The sequence below is a fragment of the Cydia fagiglandana genome, chromosome 5 (assembly GCF_963556715.1).
Source record: "Cydia fagiglandana chromosome 5, ilCydFagi1.1, whole genome shotgun sequence".
Taxonomy (NCBI): Eukaryota; Metazoa; Arthropoda; class Insecta; order Lepidoptera; family Tortricidae; genus Cydia; species Cydia fagiglandana.
Genome location: NC_085936.1, coordinates 14,234,879 through 14,256,664, shown reverse-complemented (window position 1 = coordinate 14,256,664; position 21,786 = coordinate 14,234,879). Strand labels below are relative to the sequence as shown.

Genomic DNA, 21,786 nt, shown 5'->3' with positions numbered 1-21,786 from the left:
CCTCGGAAATCAAGAAAAAGTCATTCTCGAATAGATGGCGCACATACCTCTGGCCTATTCTCGGCTAGATGGCGTTGACGACACCGTTTGATATTTAACAATTTTAACACATATCAGTGAAAGAACATGGGTCAGTATGGAACAATAACAATTAAAAATCATTTATCCGTAAACATATTTTGACTAATTTCAATTTTCAATTTTATTTTAAGTTTTAATCGTGTGTCAATAGATGGCAGTAAATGTACCGTGACTACAAAATTAACTTTGCCAATAGCCCTCTATACTATCTATTCTCTTTGATATTGGCAAAAAAGTCTAATATTTTAGTATTTATAGGCCGGAGCCGACATTGATCGATCCAATTAATAAACAAATAATATGGAGAGCTTTTTTTCTAACCTTAGGAAACAGATCTGTTTATAGACATGCTATAAATAATGTCCCTACTTGATCATTTATATTTACGTTTGTAAGGGTGGTATTCCACTTGTCCAGTTTCATTGTCCATCCAATGTGTATTTTGTATCACTTTTTTTTTTATTTTTTTTTTTTATTGGTGTTCAACTCTTGCGGGCTTACAGGTGGCCCCAAAACGCTCACAAGATAGTACAACATAAAATTACCATATAAACAATGTCAACTTACCTAATACATAAATTGAATAACACAATTATATAAAATTAAATTACACCAAATTACAACTGAATAAATGTGAAATTACAATTGAATTAAATTATGTCAAATAACAGAAGAACAAATATTGAATTACGTCAAATTAAATTGAATTATACGATTAAATTAAAATAAATGTCAAAATAACAACGCAAGCACATAATTATCGGACTAAAAGGTTTGCAAAATGAACTATTTTTGTTCTTAATAGTGCCATGTTATCGGCAAATACATCAGCGTCCTGGATCTGTGCAAGAAACTCGTTCAGCAGTGCAATAGCTCTGGCAGTAGGAGCGTTGAAGGCTTGACGAGTTCGAGTTTTACAGGCTGCAATGGCAAAAAGATTTCGCGCGCGTCTCCCTTTGCGGCCTACCGCGTTCGTGAAGTTATCCGGCACAAATAAACTTAGCCTACTCAGAACAAGCGGATTGTTCACCCTATGGCGCAAGAGTGAGCAGCAATGGGACAATATCGCAACTTTCCGGCGTAGCTCGAGGGTATCCAAACCGACCAACCATTCACGAACAGCGATGGAAATAGAGTTGGGTAGTACCCGTAGTACCGCTTGTAAAGGAACCGTGTGAATTTGCGTTGCACCCATTCTATCATCAACACGTACTTCTTTTCGCACGGATCCCACACGATTGCATTAGGGCTCATTTAGACGATGCGAGAACTCGCATGCGAGTTTCATTACATTGCGGGTTTTGATCGGTCGGTTGAATTGGACGTAACCAACAGTCCGCAATGTAACTAAAATCACATGCGAGTTCGCGCGCCGTCTAAATCAGCCCTTAGGGCTCATTTAGACGATGCGAGAACTCGCATGCGAGTTTCATTACATTGCGGGTTTTGATCGGTCGGTTGAATTGGACGTAACCAACAGTCCGCAATGTAACTAAAATCACATGCGAGTTCGCGCGCCGTCTAAATCAGCCCTTATACTCCAGTTTGCTTCTGACGTATGCATTATACAATAGTAGGGCATGTTTGCTTATAATGAGAGAGTGAGACGCAATGACATTGGACCGAGATATTGGACAGATAGAATTACTTACTACCCTAATTCGTTTTTGTACACGTGGAGATTATTTTTAATTTGTCTGTTTGTGTAATGATCTGTAGAAAATAAGTAGCTTATTTTTTTGTCACTGGTGGTTGATCATACCGTGAGTCTGCGCGCGCACTGCTAGGTTCCGGCAGAATACCAGCGCTGTGGCAGCAATTCTGCAGCACATGCTGAGTCGGCGCCTTTTCGCGACTACACAGTCGTGACAAAAAAAAATCCTAGTATGTAGTTAGTAATTAGTTTAGTATAGTAGGAGAGAGCGGGATTAAACGTGCCGGAGGTAAGTTGATCCGATGGGAATAGGAACGCAAGTAAACCATGGAGCGATTCGTATGATGTTTGTCGCGAAAAATCAGACCACTATGCGGTTGCAGGAGCCGTTTTCGTTGCTTCCATTATAGTAGAATAGTAGTTATGGAAAATAAATAAAAAACGAGGGCACAACAAACCCCACGGATAATCACATTTCTGCTTTGGATTTTTTTTACTATCTGTTAATAGTACACAACAAATTATCATATATTTCGACGAACTGCAAAATACTCTTTTAGCGTGTGTGAACTGAGATTTAAATATTTGACATATTTGACGGATAATTTATAAATTTTAGCAACGGAACAACCCGCCCCATAGCGGGGTTAGTTGTTCCTTTCCGACCTATCTCATAAAAAAAAATCTGGTAAAAAAACTGTTCAACCATGCACAAAATAATATCGCTACTCAGAAACGCAAATAATCATTATTTAATATAACGCAACCCACATAGCTTATTCACACTGTTTTCATAGATCAAATTTGTATTTTATGAAAATCGGCACGTTTAACCCCGCTCTCCCCTACTTAGACATAAGTTTTAGTTTTATTCTTATCATAAGTATTTTTTTTTTGTGCCACGATAATGTTTTCATAAAGTTTTTATCTATCTATCTATTTTTTAAAACATCTCATAAAGGAAATAATGAAACGACGTTGAATGGTAGTTTTAATAAGTTTTTATTTACTATATACTATAGTCCGTTAAATATCCGCTCTATGGTCATTTATAGTTTTTCTAAAAAATAAGGCATTATTTTATTTATAATTGTAATTTTTTTTATTCCATTTGTCACTTTATTATTAAATACTCTCCCAAAATAAACACACCGAAAGAGCAAACATCATTAGCAGACTGTATGAACTAATTGCCTAAATTTATGTTTATAAATATATCTAAGCACGTATTTTATGAATGTCATTCAACTTGTTCGCATTATACCTATATAATTATGTATATATCAACATGTTTTCCGTATTACGTCATTAGCCGGGAAGTACCTCAGTGCGGTTTATCTTTAAGTATGTATTAGGTACCTACTTAAATTGATAGTGGTCTGAGGAGTTTTTGATAAATGAATAATTTAATATATATGTAAATATTTTTTTTTATCTCACTAAACTTGTTCGTAATGCAAACGATTTTAGTCATATCTATAAAAATTAAAACCAACCAAGATTGCCTTGCCTTCCCTGTCCGTCACAATAGACAGATTTTACTAATTTCCAAAATGAAAGTTTTCTTTGTGTCTTGTGAAACTTTCCTGATACTTCAAGAATGTTTCCGACTTTTTGGATGCCGCAACTTTATTTCTCTTTCTTTTTTAAACTTGACTAATATAAGTAATATTATTGTACCTATTCAAAATTGAGTACGAAAAATAATTTTGCCTGTGCTTATTTGCTGAGAGTCTACGAGTACATTTATTTGACGATTTAATTAAAGTAAAAATACTGTATGTACTTACAGGAAGGAAAATATAAATATTAGTTCATTACATCCTCTAGTCTGACGTTTCCTGATAAGTACCTAATAATATTTAATTTAAATCAACAACATCAATGACTCAACCCGTTTTTATCGGGGAGTCCCCAAACACAAATAGTACAATACAAATCGAAGATACCTATGTTTCCGGTTTTGCAACTATTTCCATTTTAATAAAGCTTAAAATGTGCCGATTATCTTTAGAGTCACTGTACCTAGGTATACACGAGTAGAACTAAATCTTTGGTATTGTACAACTATGCCCAGGCTCACATATCTCAGACAAATAAAAGAAAAAGTTTCTGTCGTGTCGTACGAGGGAGTTAAAAGGCTGGCCCAGAAAAAAGAAGAGTGGCGATTACTCCACCGACAAGAGCATAGCTCTTAAATACTGATGATGATGATGATGGTACAATTATGAGTTATTCTAAGTAAGGTACCATAAATACTACAGATAAATACAAATTATTAAACTGAGAAAGAGCTTCGTTGAATACCCATTACTACATGTAAAATATCCAAAAATCGTTTTCTGGAAATATTCAACGTGGGAGCGGAAGATTTCCAAGATTCAGGAAATAACTAATTGCATTACTTTTTCTCAATACACATTTGACATTACTACATTGACGTTTTATCGAATAGCGTGATTCCTCATCACAGTCATCACAAAACATAATATGGCGCTGTTTCTTCTATCTACTCTGTAAAACTTGCAATTATTCTCTTTTTATTAAATAGAAGCTTCTATAAAACTTATTCAGGTATGAATTATAAATAAGTTGAAGAAAGTATAGTCAATGTCTTCCACCAAAGTCAAAGGAAAACTATTCCTCCATGTAATATAGAAGTTTAAGAAGTCATTCTTTGTTCTAATTAAAATTGCACATAAAACTTTATAGCCCTCTTGGGCTGTTCATTTATTCAGAAGCACCATCTCCAGCCTTTGTTATTTAAAATTGCTTGCCTTTTAGTCTTGTCTTAATTATCAAAAAATTAATAATTAAGGAAAAATTATAACTTCCTGTTTTTTATCTCATAGTGCTATGCCCCTAATTAATATTAACCGAGACGAAATATTGAAGCATTATAGCTTTAATCTATATTGGATGGATAGCTTTATTTTTACATAATGGCAATAGGTACTCATACTATACTGCGATAGTATACTGCGAAAACCTTTAGTCTCAGAAACACGTAGGTAGGTTTCTTATTGCGATACAATTTCTAAAAATGTACCTAACTTGTTTTTATTTAATTAATTCCTGTTCGTACCCTTGAAGTTTAGGTTATTTCCATTACCTTCTGATTTAATGCGCCTTCGGTCACTTTAAGTGACCGTTATATTTATTTCATACATATGTAGGTATTTACGTTTTTTATAAGTTTATTCATGGTTTATTCATGTAAGATTTTGAATTTCGAACGAAAATTATAAATTGTTCGAATTTGAACTACTGAGTCTAAAAGACATCTTTTTTATACTGTGCCTATACAAGAGGAGGAAGTTGTACAAAGGCAGATCTAACAATAGGTAGACTGAAAGTTTGTCACTACAGCCTACTTTTCAGCTCTTTGCAAAACTTTCTACATAGCGGAAGCAGTTATAAAGTTGACCCAAAAATTTTTTATTAAGCTATGAGCTTCATCACATATGTTCCTTGAGTAATTCTAAGCATTTCAAGCCTGGGAGCCAATAAGAAATGTGTGTCTACTCGGATTTGTAATGGATTCAAACTTTCAACCCCTTTTTAACCCTGTTAGGGGATGAATTTTACAAAACGCTGAAATTACTTTTCCTGTCTTTTAATAATATCCCCAAATACAAAGATTCAAGTCCCGCGTTCGAAAATTTTTTTGATATCCATACAAACTTTCAACTCCTTTTTCACCACCTTAGGGGATGAATTTTCAAAAACGCTGAAATTAGTTTTCTTGTATTTTAATAATATATCGTTTTACGAAGTTTCAAATTCCTAGCTTAAAATAAAACTTGAACCCCATACAAACTTTCATCCCCTTTTTAACCCCCTTAGGGGTTGAATTTCTCAAAATCGCTTCTTATCTCTTGTACACTTTATAAATGTAATCTAGTGTGCAAATTTCAACTTTCTATCTTTTGTAGTTTCGGCTCCGCGTAGCAAAAATCTCCAACCAAATTTTTCACCTTTTTACGTTTTTCTTGTAAAATTACTATGAAATTGAAAAAACAAATATCAGCAATGAATTCTACGTCTTTGGTTTATACGAAAATGATACCAAACTTGCCCTAGTACCCACCAGGATCAGAGTAGATTTTTTTTAAAGATGACGGATGGCGGCCGTCTTTGTACCCCACCCTCCCCCCCACTTCACGCTAGAAATGCTTAGAATTACTCAAATATCAGATGTGATGAAGCTCATAGCTTAATAAAATTTTTTTGGGTCATGTATGGCAGCGTTACATAACTGACTCCAGTATACAGAAGAAGAGTGTGTCACGTGACGGTTCGACCTTCTTCAATTAAAAGTACTTAATTGGAAAGTAACTTGTACTTCGACAAAGTACCTACCCGGATTGCGTGGGGTCTGTTTATTAAGGTGAAAAACTTATTAGGTAGGTAATTTAATTGTTAGTCATAATTCAGTAATTACGATTCGAAATTAAAGAATATAAGTCTATTTTGTAAGAAATTCGTAGTCATCTCAAGAAATTGTTCCTACAGTTTGTATCAAACGTTAACATTACTGTGTTATATAATTAACTCTGCTGACAAAGCTTTACCAGAGTATATTTAGAAGGTCTCAAAGACTTTGTCAAATTATTTATTCTCAATTAAGCTAAATATTTTTACAATGCAACTACTTTCACATAGTCAATTAACATCTCCGGTCGCTCCCACGTATCTCGCCACGTGTCGATGTCGTTCCAGAATTTCAGGGTTGCCTTCGACGCCTGGTTTTTCCACGGTTTTGGGTGATTGTCCTTCGTAACGCTCCCGTCAGGGAATTCCGAGTGACCACCTGCTGCCAACCCCAGGGTTATGTAGAACTGAAAGAGATAGTTATGAGTTATTTTTGGCTTATTATTAACCGGGTAACTAAAATATTAAACAGGAACTTTCATTGGGCATATAATAATATAATATGGCTGGGCATTATTATTTTAGCGCCAAAAAAAAATATTAGCCTCAAATATAAGCATCATATTATTATAAAAACTGGCAGCATAATCAGGCCATCCAAAAAATATAGGGAACTTAAGGTGATAAGTTGGCGACTAAAATAATAAATTGGCAACTAATATTGTAAAGAATCATAAAATTTAGTTGTCATCTATTTGTTCACACTTAAGTAATCAACTATAGTCATAACTGAGCATTTCGTTTCAGCTAGGTAGTATTTTAACACGAAAGCACTTAAATTTAATTAATATTGGTCACTTTTGACACAAAACTCCTCAAATTAATTTACCAATACGTAATGGTCAGTATATGTACTTATAGACTATAAGTTATAGTCGAAATTTCTAATCATGAAACGCCTAATGGCCATTATACCATTCGATCTTTAAATTTTTAATTACTCATTTCAATAGTTACCACTGTGTTCTGAGTCAACAGATAGGTGCGACGACGAGCAAAGCGAGGAGGAGCGTGTTACGTTGAATGACCAAACAAAATATTTTAAAAGAACTTCATTTTTGATTTTTTTTTTCATATTCAAAATCATTTATTTACATACAATATATATACAGTGGTACAACTGAACGAAATTAATAACTAGCTTAAATCTAAAATAGGCCCTGAGGCATTGTACCAAGGATGCTGGTGGCATTTCCCCGCTGAATTATTACCTTGGCATTTTCTTTTTAAAATGTGCTTCATAAATGGTCTCCAATATAAATTCAGTTGCCAATTAAATACTTGGTACCTGTCTAAAAATAATCAAAAGATGTAACGGCATTAAAATACAACTCATATTGATATATTTTGAGGCTCCCTTTTTGTTGCCAAACTATTAATTTTAGTACCCATTTCTATTTTTTTAAACTACCCAAATTCGATTAATTAGTTGACCGGTTAAATACATGCCGTTATTTTTATGCTTTCCGAACTTTTTATTTCGATCCCAGCATTGACCTCTATGCTGGGATCGAAATTAAAATATGACATACATAAGTATAATAGGTATTATCTTCTGCTCATGCGTGCAGCATTCAACACGGAGATTGCAAACCCCGGCTGGTATCAATGAGCTTTTCGAAATTTATGTTTGATATATCATTTGATAATTACCAGTCACTTTTAAGTGAAGTAAACAGGGTGTGGAAACAGAACTATTCCCAATAAAGCATAGTTTCCCCTCTGGGTTAGAAGTCACTTTCGTAAAAACTAGCCAATTCTTGAGACTAATTGCCAAGCGGAGCCCAAGCTCCTATGTATTTAGTAAAAAGCTGGACCAACGCTAACAAGATAGTGGTGATTATTATCTTCGACAAATCTCGCAGTTTGTTAAAGTTAACCATCCAATTTAGGTGGACAGACTCACTCACATGGTCATCAAAAGGGGCCATGCCTGATTCGTGTGGTCCAGCACAGGTCATCGGGAGACGCGCGCGCAACCCGTCGCTGCCAGGGTCCACGCGTGCGTACTCTTCACCGTCCACCGATAAAATCAAATTATCTGAAATATGAATGTGAAATTACAAATCCAAAACAGCTTCTGAAAGTCAATCTCCTTTTATTTGTTACCAAAGCGAGAATTACGTATTGCTTTCATTGGTCATTGTATACCTGTAAGCGATGTGATAGAAGCATGCCAAAGGTATATTTAATTTTTTAACAGTAAAACCATTAATTAATAAACTGCAAAAAGCAGTTGGGAATCTCATTATATTATGCCTTACCTGGTGTCCACTTGAGAGAATACACATGGAAATCATCACCCCAAAACTTGTCCGAGTTTTTGGTGACCAGCAGTGAGTCGTGACACTTTGTGTCGATAACAGGACCGCTGTACAGCACCTTAAACATTGTTGATCATCTATTACTTTAGAGTATAAATACTTTGATCACCTAATAAGGCGGCAGGATTAGTTCTTTAGTATTTTTCTTCGAAGGCGGTTACCATATCGATTCGTCTTCCGGTCTCTGTCTCACTCGTACACCGACGGGCTATGCAGAAACGGCATCAGTATGATTTTAAGTGTGATAACCCTCTCGTTTAATATTGCCCATAAAAACAAATCTAACGCGCCCTAACGCAATGTCATTTTTTTATTACAGAGTTCCTAAGTTACCTTAGTTATGCACCATCAGATCTTAGTCAGAAACCGGGAGTGCTGCATTTTCAGTATCGTTGACTGCCAAATAAACAATTAATTTCACCAGATCTTAAACCAGTTTTTTCAGAGGTGTAGGTACACACCAATTTATAATACGTTTAATTTATAACATGTTCATTTTACTAATTATGAAATATAAATATTTGCTTCGTTACCAAAACACAACAATAAATTTACCTTATTACCGTACTCGGTGGTTCCTTTCCTTAGCTCTTCATTGCCTCGGGCGCACGCTATCTTCAACATTCCAGAATTCTTTGTTCCGTAGACAAACTTCTTCGAAAATGATTCCAATAGTATCTCTTTAACAAATATAAATTATTTATTTATCATATAATCAGGGTTTATGAGTTTTTCGGAACTTATGTACGAAATATCATTTGATATTTGCCAGTCGCTTTTCGGTGAAGGAAAACATCGTGAGGAAACCGGACTAATCCCTATAAGGCCTAGTTTCCCCTCTGGGTTGGAAGGTCAGATGGCAGTCACTTTCGTAAAAACAAGTGCCTACGTCAAATCTTGGGATTTGTTGTCAAGCGGACCCCAGGCTCCCATGAGCCGTGGCAAAATGCCGGGATAACGCCAGTACAGCTACCCTAACCGACAGATCGAGTAGGTACCTATGCATGATCAATATTATGAAACTGGAAGAACAGAAATAAATGTGAATCTGGATCATAGTAAAACACACACAAGAACTGAGAAGGCTTTAGGTACCAATTATTAAACTGTTTGCTTTCTTTAACTGACCTGGGTAAATCCAGTCTCCCTTAGGCAGTTTGGCCCGAACGCTGACAGTGCCATAAGTGAAAGCAAAGCTTAATCTACTGATAACGCGGCCTCCAATCACAGGCGGGATAACTGAAGAACCATCGCTGGCTTCTACGTAGCATGCACTGGATTGCCCCGATGTGCATCTAAAACAACGAAGTGCAAGGACTAAGAGATCCGACCCCAAAAATATGGAATAGGGATTCTGGAGAAATGTAGGTGCATGTGCAATGCAGTTTTGTAAATTTTGATTTGAAGATCATATAAACATTTCGATCTGATGATGATAGCATTTGAAGGCAGTTATACATTGAGTATTGGACTTTTATGCGCTGTATGTAAACTATGTATGTTTAGCAGCAGCTGGCAACAGCCGGATGACAGAAGAAGATCCGTAATCTTTGTTTTCTATTGATACCTTGCATATAGTGTGTAGCAGTTTAGTCATTCTTCTTCTTCTTCAAACCTAGTGTTTTTCCGGCCAGGACTCGCTTTCTTACTCAATCTTCTCCACTCTGCCCGCTCTTCGGCATCCTCAGATATGAGGATAGCAATTTATTCATTATTAAACAATAATTTACCCTTTATATAAATCCAAAGAATCAAACATGCTGGAGTGGGTAAAACCTGGCTGATTTTGCTGAGGCTTTGGAGCAATACGAAGGTACCCATTCTTCACAGATACTGTGGAACGCTGATATGACACGAATGGCAGCTCCTGTGAATTCAAGAATAAGATAAACGATACAAAAGTGATCGATCGTTCAGGTAATGCAAGGGTTTACTTTATTTATTCTGATTTCTTAAGCTGGAATTAGGACTATTTCACCAATCAGACGCGTTAAAGTTTTTTTTGAACTCTTAGGGAGTTTTTTTTTTTTAGTCTGCTGCCTAAGAATATGTCAAGTCTTGAGGCGGCCTATAAGTTTTTAGTCTAAGTCTGAATTTTATTGTACACTAATCAGATGTACATATACATGCGCAGTGGGTTCCAGACACGAAAATGCCTAATACTTACAGGGTGGTCGACTGGCACGTATTGTTGCACTTCCCAGATATCTTCGCGCAGAATGTCGAAATTTTCCTCAAAGACAATCTGTCCTGCGCAGGCGGTGCCCTGACGAAGGCGCGTCAGCGTTGATGCGCATACGAAGGGCTTAAATATGTGTTCTGGAAGAAACAACAAATATTATTGCAACCATGAGCTACCTAACACCGGATTTTGTTTTCTCTACGATTCTTTAAATCAATTGTTCCGACAAAAGATGCTATTGGTAATAATCACGTCAAATATTGACTGCTTAAAATGTTTTATAAATGCTCCTTATCTGACATTAATTATTTTATGCGTGAGCTGAATACAAGTTATTAATATTATATTCATTCTAGGAATAGTGGTGTGGGTAATTACACGAGGATATTTTTTCTTACCATTACTATTTGAAAGTATGACGTCTTCTGCAGAAGTATCTGAAAAAATTCCCATCTGTGTGTTTAAATTTTGGCTTGTCACATATGAATATAAACCAGAAGCGTATTCTGTTTGTGAAATTGATTAACATCAGAATATGCCTCCAGTTCAATAAAAATCACAACAAAAAATATAAATACATATACCAGACTCAATCGTATGTTAATTAATGTTTGTATTGCAATTTTTTATATTACATACATAATTTATATTAAATTTTACATGAAAAAAATTACTCAACAGATAATTCGTAATTTTAATATGCCAGCCTATTACTGTTTTCGCTCATAAGGAACGACAAAAAGTAGTGACGATTTTAAATATAAACGTCCCTATTCATAAACGCGCAACAAACCTCAATTAGCTAATAATCGTTTGTCTTTATCTGTCATTTTGACTAATGTAACTATTTGTAAGAATGGGATAAAACATAAGTGTTCCCGTACTTTCAATCTCCCAGACACCCTTAGAACTAAATCCAGTATGCACGCCCATGAAAGCCACAGGAACGGGGTCAGGGTCCCGCCACGATATGAAGGGCTGGGTCTCGCCTTCCCGCCCAGCCCTGAAGTTCCCGCCGTCCCAACGCACCCAGAACCCTCGCGAATCTCCGCTCTTTAATATCCCATTGGTTTCTGCTTTAGCTTTATCAGAGGTCCTACAGCAAAATTTTCTGAGCACGCTCTTAGTGTTACTCCAGCCTCCGATGACGACCTGGAAATATTTTAATTACTACTCGTATAATTAGAATTAATAGTCGCGGATGACGGATGAATCAATGCTCTAAAATTACCCGCCACTCTGAAATTATTTTCCAAATCCCTATAGAGATATTTATACAACAATAATCTATCTACAATTCACGTTCTAAAGATATAACACAGTGTAATGTATACAGGGACTTATCCTACTGTTAAGCTATTAGAGAATATTAGTAACTAATTTTGACGTATAGTATATTATTAATTCGTAACATTTCGCATATTCGTTACTTTTGATGCTGACTTTACGTGCACAAAGTGAAAATGTTGTAAAATATACTAACTAGTAGCTCAATTATTATTATTATGTATGGCTCCGCCATTTTGAAAAACAAAAAAAACTCTGAATCAACAAAATAAAATGAACATCGAATCGAACTAAGAACGAGAATTGTGATCAGTTAGAGGAGAACAATACGAAAAAATTTTTGCCCTAGCTGAAATGGATAAGGTAATTAAATTAGCATCAATTTTTTTCGTTGGGCTACCATTATTTATAAAAATGAGATAGATACCTCATACATCGGATCGGTTGCCCAGGGATGAGTGGCGAGGCCAATCGTCGCATCGTTACTTGCGCGCACTCTGATCCTCAGCGAATCACCCTGTATAGGGAAAAACTGCCACTTCACATCATTTTCCGTTGCTACATCTGAAATCAGGTGCGGGCGACTGTTGAAACCCTTCTAGTCCATGCACGGTCATCTTATGATACTTTTTAGTGTTCCGTACCTCAAAATCAAAAAAGCGGCCAAGTGCGAGTCGGACTCGCCCATGAAGGGTTCCGTAGCAGCAAGTAACATAATAAAATTGCGGTTTACGATTTATGACGATTAAAAAAAACTACTTACTAGATCTCGTTCAAACCAATTTTCGGTGGAAGTTTGTATGGTAATGTATACCACGCTCTTATAAATCTCTTATAAAAAATAAGCTAAGATACATGACACGAATGTTTTTTCTTGCTGACTTTGATACTCAAACTTAGTTTAAAACCGGTTCAATTTCATCAAAGTCTATTATTGTAGCGTATAGCCTAATATTTATTACTTCCCAAGGCCCTAACTTCGCAATTGAGTATCTCAGTGGTTACCCTTAATGAAATAAATCTAATCCCTCTCGAGCTCTCGACCTTGTTAATTTTATCCTAAATTGTTACTTGTGTTAGGCACTTTATCCGGTAGAAAATTCTCAGCTATAGTAGTTTTAAAACAGCCAAGGGTACAGTGACAGAACTGACAGATATCATATTTATACAATTGATAACAATGATAACCTTAAAACTCAAAATCTCGCAAAATAGTAATTAAATGACATCTGTCATCGTACTCATGCTATTCGAAAAATACTATAAGTAACCCGTAGTTATTGCTCTCAGGTGTACCTATCTATAAAAATATAGTTTTTGTAGATAGGTACATACACCTAACCTTCTTACACGAATATTTTGTGCTATTACCAATACACTTACCAATGCCAACCCCGTCCTTATTTGAACCACCTGAAAAAACCATAATATGAACATCATTTTTGTTTTATTATTACAAAGAGGCCAATGTTGATTTAAAAAAATTGGTACCCGTATTGGTGGTATGGTATTGGTGGCTGTAGGCCCGACGTTTAAGCTATAACTTTCTCGCCACCGCGCCTCTCAGGGGAGGCTTCTGGTCGTCGGCCCTCCGGCTCCGATTATCAAGGCAGTTAACTTGGCAAAATGTTATGATATGATAGGTCTACATTTGTATTATGGTATAATAATATACTCCGCCTGGTACTCTCTTCCCGTCTTTTCTAGGTCACCTGACTGACACAAGCCTACGTCATCATGCGACAGCGCTATATGATAATATGCGTTAGCGCTATATATAACGGCCATGTTATTGTGACGTAGGCCTGTGTCACTCTGGGAAGAGAAGACCATGTTTTATTAGACTATGATTTGTATACTTACTCGCTATTTTCCAATTGCCAGTAGAGCCCCATGTTGTTCGCACACCTACATAAGCAACGCGCACCGGATCGGTGTCTTGCCACGACAGGAATGGTTGGGCCTCGTTTTCTCGACCAACCAAGACGTTCCCATGATCCCACCGCAACCAGAACTCGCGGAACTCTTTGTCGTTCAGAATTTCGGGCGTTTGGCGTTCATCTTTTTCTACGATGTGACAAACGAACTTTCTGATCACACTCTTTGAATTACTCCAACCTCCAATAACGATCTGTAAGGCACGTATTTAACCGGTCAACTAATTAATCGAATTTGGGTAGTTTAAAGTAATAGAAATGGGTACTAAAATTCATAGTTTGGCAACTAAAACGGAGCCTTAAAATATATCAATATGAGTTGTATTTTAATACCGTTACAGCTTTTGTTTATTTTTAGGCAGGTACCAAATATTTATTTGGCAACTGAATTATTATATTGGAGACTATTTGTGAAGCACATTTTAAAAAGAAAACGGCTAAATATTAATTTGAAAATGAAGTTCTTTTAAAATATTTTGTTTTGTCACTACACGGTCAACCTAACACGTTCCTCCTCGCTTCGCTCGTCATCTTTTGACTCTGGCAGAACCTGGTAACTATTTAAATTAGTAATAAAAAATTTAAAGACCTAATGGTCATTAGGTGGTTCATGATTAAGAATTTCAACTATAAGTATAATAGTAGGGTATTATACGTAAATAAATTTGTGGTGTTTTGTGGATTAGAAAATTTGTCAATTTAAAGTACTAGGTATGCATATGTTTAAAAAATTATTTAAAGCTTATGTTTATAGGTACCTTAGGTATTCTGTTTATGTACAAAATATATAAACCACCTAATTTTATGATCGCTTTACAATATTAGGTGCCAAATTATTATTTAAGACGCCAACTTATCAATTCAAGTTCCCTATAATTTTTTTGGGTGCCTTGATCTTGCTGCCAGTTTTTTAATAACATGATGCTTAAATTTGATGCTAATATAAATTTATTGGTGCTAAAATATTAATGCACAGCCAAATTATATTATTATATGCCCAGTGAAAGTTCTTGTTTAATATTTTAGTTGCCCGTTTAATAACGCAGTTTTAAGGGTGACTCACGTTAGACCGGGCCGTGTCCGGGCCGGAGCTTCCGGCGCTTCTGGAAAACATCACGTGATCACCAGTCATTGTCATAGAAAAGTAAGCGCTCTGGAAACTCCGGCTCGATCTAACGTGATATTTCGTATAGTTTATCAATAAAGGACTGTCTCATTTTAATTACACGGAGAGAATCATAGGTACGATCTTTGAATCTTTGTTTGTTTATATCTTTGTTTTAGTACCAGTACCCACAAGAAAAGGATGAGTATAGTTTTCCTGGTTCTTAATACTGACGGACAAACAGGTTTGACCAACACTATAGTAGCAACCACGTCAACTATGGTTGCTTATGATATTACCCAGAACTCTCATAAATACCTACGTACCTATTTAATTTAATATATTTTGGAGTATTTTCTGCCTCTCTCCAATTACTAATTTTCTTAAACTTGTTTCAATTATCAATAAATTATAGGGCTTGATTGAGTTCCCGTTCATGCAAGCGTATCTCCTTACGGATATTTCCATAATTAATTCAACGCCAAATTAAACTTATGAAGGTGTTCTTTTGCTTCTTCTTTTTCGTCTTAATTTTTTTTTCATCCCGAAAATGGTTACATACCTGATACATGGGGTCAGTTTTGCGGGATTGACTGGTCAGTTCAATAATGACGTCATTCCGCGCGCGCACTTTAAAGTGCATGTCACTACCCGACACTGGGAAGAATTGAGCTTGAACGTCGACTTTTGTTGCCACATCTTCAAAAAAAAATAGAACACATTTAGGTAAATACAACAAATTATAAATCATTAATAACGCATATGTGCATAAGTTTAGTAACATATTAATGAAAGTACTGAGTGAATCCAATCCAATTAAACAATAAGATGTTGAAGTCAAAAGGCAAAAATAAATTCCTTTTAATCACCAGGTAAACAATTACAATGTTGATTAACGACACCAAGTAAATTTCCAATTAAATCAGTCTGTCCACATCGAATAAAAAAAAATATATGCGTGCAAATAGGTACATGTGGCTAGAAGTACTTGTGAAACAAAATCGGTCTTATCACAAAATTCAATTTTAACTTTTTAGACAAACAATTTTATCAGAGCAGCTATGAGTTTTTGAACAACTTACCAATACTTTGTTCATTTCCGCCGTTGTAGCGTGAGCCGTCTGAAAACAATATTTAGTTGAATTATTTTTGTTCTGAAATATATTTACGTTAGCACAGGACGCTATTTGCAATATCAATGTCATGTAACTCATGTACTATATGTAAAGAGCATGTTTGTGCTGCGTAAAATACATACTTGCTATTTTCCAGTTCCCATCTGAACCCCAGGCAGTTCTCACGCCGGCATGCGTCACTGGAAAAGGCTTCGGGTCTTGCCAAGACATAAAAGGGTTGCCCTCTCCCTCGCGTCCAACCAAAATGTTTCCATTATCCCACCGTATCCAAAATCCTCGATATTCCTTATCATTCAGGACCCTAGGTGTCTCCACTTCATCTTTTTCAGGTGGCAAACAGGTTAATCTTCTAAGCACGCTCTTTGTGTTTTCCCAGCCTCCAATAACTAGCTGAAATATAGGTATCAGTAATGTAAGGTTATGAAAAAACTGTTAGAGTCTGTTTGGAATGAGAATAGTCGTAAAATGTATTGGGCTCCATCAGTGGCGGATTTCCCATAAGGCACAGTAGGCCCGGGCCTAGGGCGGCGAGATATTAGGGGCGGCAAATTGTGACAAGAAATTCGCTGATGATAACAAAAAATAACTCAAAATTAGGCCAGGCAACGAATTCTCAAAAAAAGGTACCTATAGAGGGAAATGCTTGAAACACAATTTTTGACTTCGTACCTACCTAACTTTATTTGGACTATGTAGGAGGTGAACATCAAAAGTCCCCGGCCGTAGCCCTTGAGCCTTGAGAGGGAAGAGAGGGGTTTGAAGGTCACATTTTTCCGTGTCTCGCTTATACTCGTATCTCGGAAATTATGCGTTCTAACGACATGATAATTATACAAAATGAAAGTTGTATTTTCTCCGAAACTGCTGGACCAATTAAGTTGAAATTTGGCACACGGCACACATATGTAAGTTTGTGACCCAAAGATGAACGTGTAACGTAAATAAATGAATTTTAAATATGGAGGCCATTTTGGGGGGTCAATGAGAAAATTTAAAAATAAAGTTTTTCAAACTATATCGTGTTACATACATATCAAATCAAAGAGCTCATTGTAAGAATCTCAATTTTTTATTTTATTTTAGGATAAATAGTTTAGCAGTTATCCAAGAAAAAAGGCAAAAATAAATGTTTTTCTTATGTTTCTTTTTTAGTTTTTTTTTATGTTTTTGTAGGTACTTACATAAAAAGTCAATGTTATTGGTAAAACTATCACTTAAAATGAATAAGTATTTGTTTATTTTTTCCGTAAAATCTATGTTCCTATGATCATGTCACAAGGACGTATAGTTAGTTTCTGAGATATAATAAGCGAAAAACCGAAAAATGTGACCTTCTAACCAAACCCCCCCTACCCCCGCTCAAGGGGACTTTTGATATGTTCACCTCCGAGTCCAAATAAAGTTACTAAGTTAAAAATGTGTCCCAAACATTTCCCTCTATACCTTTTCGTTGCCTGATCTAAATGTAGTCAAAATGATGGGTGCTGATGCTGAGAAAGGGGCGGCTACAAGGCCTGGGGCCTAGGGCGGCAAAGACTGCAAATCCGCCACTGGGCTCCATACATATCACGACTCTTCTCTTTCCGCACAGACTCTAGGTCCATTCTCGATATCCTACCTCACTGCTGCCGTGTCACACACAACTCCGTTAACTCGAGTTACATGAGTTACGGGTAACCAGTCTAAATCGTCTTAAAAACCATTAAATATATATCTTCTAAAAGAAAATTTTGAAATTTATTACTGAGAAAAGCATATGACTAACTCATGTAATTTTATTTTTTTGCCGATGGCGTCAGGCACAACTCAGTTAACTTGAGTTGTATGACTGACAAAACCAAAATATCACCATCGTTTCTAGTTACCGGAGATAGGCATGACTGGCCAAGCGCTTGGATTATACGACAACAATATTCAAATTGGTAAAGTAATACATATGCTACGTCTGATCACGCGTATGTCATGTAACTTGACTTACATGACTTCGTGTGACCACTATAGTATGGTAGAGTTGATCATGCGGAATCACTTAATTCGAATAAAATGAAAACTATTCAATTATGCGAAAAAAATGAAAGGGCCTAATCTGTGGCCATATTTCCTGCATGTAAATAGATTAGAAAAAATAAAAACAATATGATGAACCGTCAAACATTATCAGCATTTGAATATTTAAAACTTTAAACGTAATTATCTCGAAACTTAATTTTTAAAGTTACATGAGATGCGCGTGACACGGCAGACTGGCTGAATGACCGAATAAAGTGGTTTCCTAATATCTTTATTTGGGGAGAGAAAAGGGTCGCATGTGTGGAATAATTAGCCGTCCACTATTCACTTACAGGAGTTGAAAGTATTTTAAATATTTAAGTTAGTGTTCCAGTAGATTATTTTCCATTTAACAATGAACATAATTATAATACATACCAGGTACATGGGAACGGAGAAATAAGGGTGTTTGCTGAGAGCAACATAGGCATCTCTGACAGCATTTACTTTAAACGACACTGAGGTGCTATCGTTCACAGGAAAGAACCGGTATATATTCAGGTTGCCCCCTGTAATTATTTCTGAAAAAAAAATTGTACTGAGCACGATGTAAGATGTAAGTAAACTAACACAAAGTAAACTAGCCCCCATATGGAACTTTTGCCGTAGTCTTGTCCATATATCGTTAAAAAATTTCAACCTCATTTTCAGTTGTTACGTTTCAAAAATATATTATTGAATGTAGAAGGTTCTACTCGTATCTTTAACGTTTTGGCTTTAAGTTATCTGTCAATACCTGAGTACGAGAACTACCTATATAAAACATATATGAATACCTATAAAGCCGACCACTGACTAACAGGCCGCCGGACGATATCGGCCTGTCAGTTAGAACAAAAATTTGACAGTCCCGAACAACTGACCGGCCGATATCGTCCGGCGGACCGTTAGTCAGTGGTCGGCTTTAGCCTCCGCCCGCCATAATAGTGGAGCTCGATACTGTTTGGAATGTGTTCCTAATTTCAAGATCTACCTTCTCACTACCTTCGTAGAACTACCTTCGACAGTTCCAGCTTTGCTTTGTGTTGCCAGCCCGTGTGTAATTAACGAAACTGTTTCATAATTATAGGTATGTACAGATGTCAATAATATGTTAGTACACCAACCAATATCAACATCCATTGACGTCCGCATTATTGGCATCTAGGCACCGAATGCCTTTGACCGTCTACCGAATGGCTGTGAAAGCTATTTAATTTTAGTATTACAAGCATTTAATTATTGGAACTTAATATGTACAGATGTATGAGGTATACTCAATAGGTAAATTTAAACTGTAATCATTACGTAGTTAACATTAATGGTTGATAGAAATTATTTGCCAACAATGTCGTAATTTGTTTAGGTAATTTAATAATTTAAGTGCCTACGTATAAGAATATCGAAAATAAATGTGAGTGGTTGATTATATTACTGTACCTACGTCTCCTAGCTGCGTCTTGTATGTGTATGAGGGTTTATATTAAAACTATTGTGTTTTTTTTAAATATGGGTTTGCTCCATAAAATTTGTATCTTTTAAATGGAAAACCTAACTCAAACATTTTAGGACATGATTTAAAAAAAATACGAAACTGTTGATTAAAAATCAACTTGAAATGTGGATTTGATTTTTTAGAGTTCCTTTCCCAAAGGGTAAAAACGGGACCATATTACTAAGACTCCACTGTCCGTTCGTCCGTCTGTATGTCTATCACCACGATGATCCGTGATAGCTAGACAGTTGAAATTTTTACTGATAATGTATTTCTGTTACTGCTATAACAACAAATACTAAAAACAAAACAAAATAAATATTTAAGTGGGGCTCCCATACAACAAACGTGATTTTATACCGTTTTTTGATCCGTACCGATACCGTTTAACGATCGTTCACAACTCATTCCGGCAGGACATTGCCCCTATAAAGATAATTGCACGAACTTGCATTTCTGAACAGTGTTGTGAGGCATATCAGATCTTCGGTGCTATAGAGAGAATAATTTACAGTAGGTAGTAATCAAAATTATGCATAAAATATGTAGGTATATGAACTATTTGCTACCTAAATATATCTACCTACGTCTTTAGTTACCCACTTTTCTTGACTTAAGTCAAATAGTTACTAGCAAAGCTGTATTATATCCTTGAAATATATGTACACCTATTATAATATCATGTAAGTGTCATTTTATGCACCTATCTATGTTTATGTTTAACTACAATAAATAATAATTAAAGATAAAGAGCTTATTAAAAAAAACTCTATGTTAGAATGATGTAAATAATAAAAACCAATACTTTACCTTTTTGAGCGCTTACAAAGTGTAATATCGCAAACACCACGGCACATTTATTAAAAAACATTTTTGTTGTAGATCAAGCTACTTTCAGCTAAAACTGAACTGAACTAAACAACTTCAAAGGTCATCCATTCAAGATCTCAAAGGTTACTTTAATAGATTTCTTTAAAACATTGTAACCATGTAATAAATATTTAAAGACAACGTCCGCATAAACTCGATAGCTATAAACAACTACAGAATATATTTACTTTTTCAACTTTGAGGAAGCCAATTTGAAGCAATTTTGATCTCATTTCGACATCACTTACCTACATATGCAGCTCGCTCGTTCTTAGGTACTTGTGAGATGCTCTCAGCCTTAATAACAAATCAGTTACAAATTCATAAAGTTCGAATGCCGCTCGAGTTCAATTTAGCTTTATAACAAGCTATACCTGTTTCGGAAGGGGAGGGGGGACTTGACTGTGTGATGAGTCGTATAGGGTTTTACTTCAAAGCTATATCACAGACATAAGAGGAAAACATCTTAAAAATAATATAAGCATTCGTTTTGTAGTAAATTAACGCTGCTGCTGCTATTTTGTATAACTCAGAGCTATGTATTAGAAGGTTAAAACTTCCTCGATGGCCATTTCTTCCACCGCAATTTCCACGCGGCAGCGGGAGCTAAAGTTCATTTTACTCCCACAGGAGTTATAGCTTTTCGTTTAAATATGTCAGTAAATTATACGAACTAAGTAGATTCTAATTAACAACACGCCAAAAGAATCAACCCACCCTTTATTATCATTACTGCTCTCTTTCAAAAGTATTTGCCACAATCTAAAGGTCTTCATAGAGACATTTGACGAACCTATTTTGATCCACTCTTCTTTCCCCTGCCCTTATCCCACGTCATGTGAACTGTCAGGACTTCCATTCTCCTCTGTCTTTCGTGTCCTCAGCACTCACTCCTTTCTTTCTCATATCCTCTTTCACACAATCCATCCATCGTTTTTTGGGTCTACCATCCGCTCTCCGTCCATCAACATTCATCCCTAACATTCTTTTGCCTATATGGCATTCATCCCTCCTCATTACATGCCCATACTACGATAACCTAGCACTCCTCATTTTCTCCGTTACTAGAGCTACTTTCAAACTGCCTCTTATACACAGTGTAACATGAGTAAACCGAATAATTTTAACAGCGTTTTCCTCATCATATTTAGAGACAAAAATGTCCTATAAACTTTTTTGAAATTCGCCTAGTTTCAGAGATATTATTAATTGAAAAAAAAACTAGTTTTTATTGTTACATAGTGTAAAAGGCC

At 35.9% G+C, this 21,786-nt stretch overlaps 1 protein-coding gene across 1 annotated transcript; it reads right to left on the bottom strand.

Moving 5' to 3' along the window:
• Positions 1–6,188: 6,188 nt before the first annotated feature.
• On the bottom strand, positions 6,189–20,690 carry LOC134664527 (beta-1,3-glucan-binding protein-like). The gene is made up of 17 exons (XM_063521220.1): positions 20,474–20,690; positions 18,568–18,710; positions 16,263–16,530; positions 16,087–16,125; positions 15,567–15,703; positions 13,826–14,093; positions 13,346–13,375; positions 12,390–12,526; positions 11,560–11,827; positions 11,074–11,112; positions 10,661–10,812; positions 10,224–10,360; positions 9,622–9,788; positions 9,049–9,173; positions 8,434–8,551; positions 8,080–8,210; positions 6,189–6,576 (listed from the first exon to the last, which is right to left on the bottom strand). Exons 1-17 carry the CDS (start codon positions 20,532–20,534, stop codon positions 6,376–6,378), a joined length of 2,421 nt encoding a protein of 806 aa, XP_063377290.1. The 5' UTR covers positions 20,535–20,690; the 3' UTR covers positions 6,189–6,375.
• Positions 20,691–21,786: the final 1,096 nt, after the last annotated feature.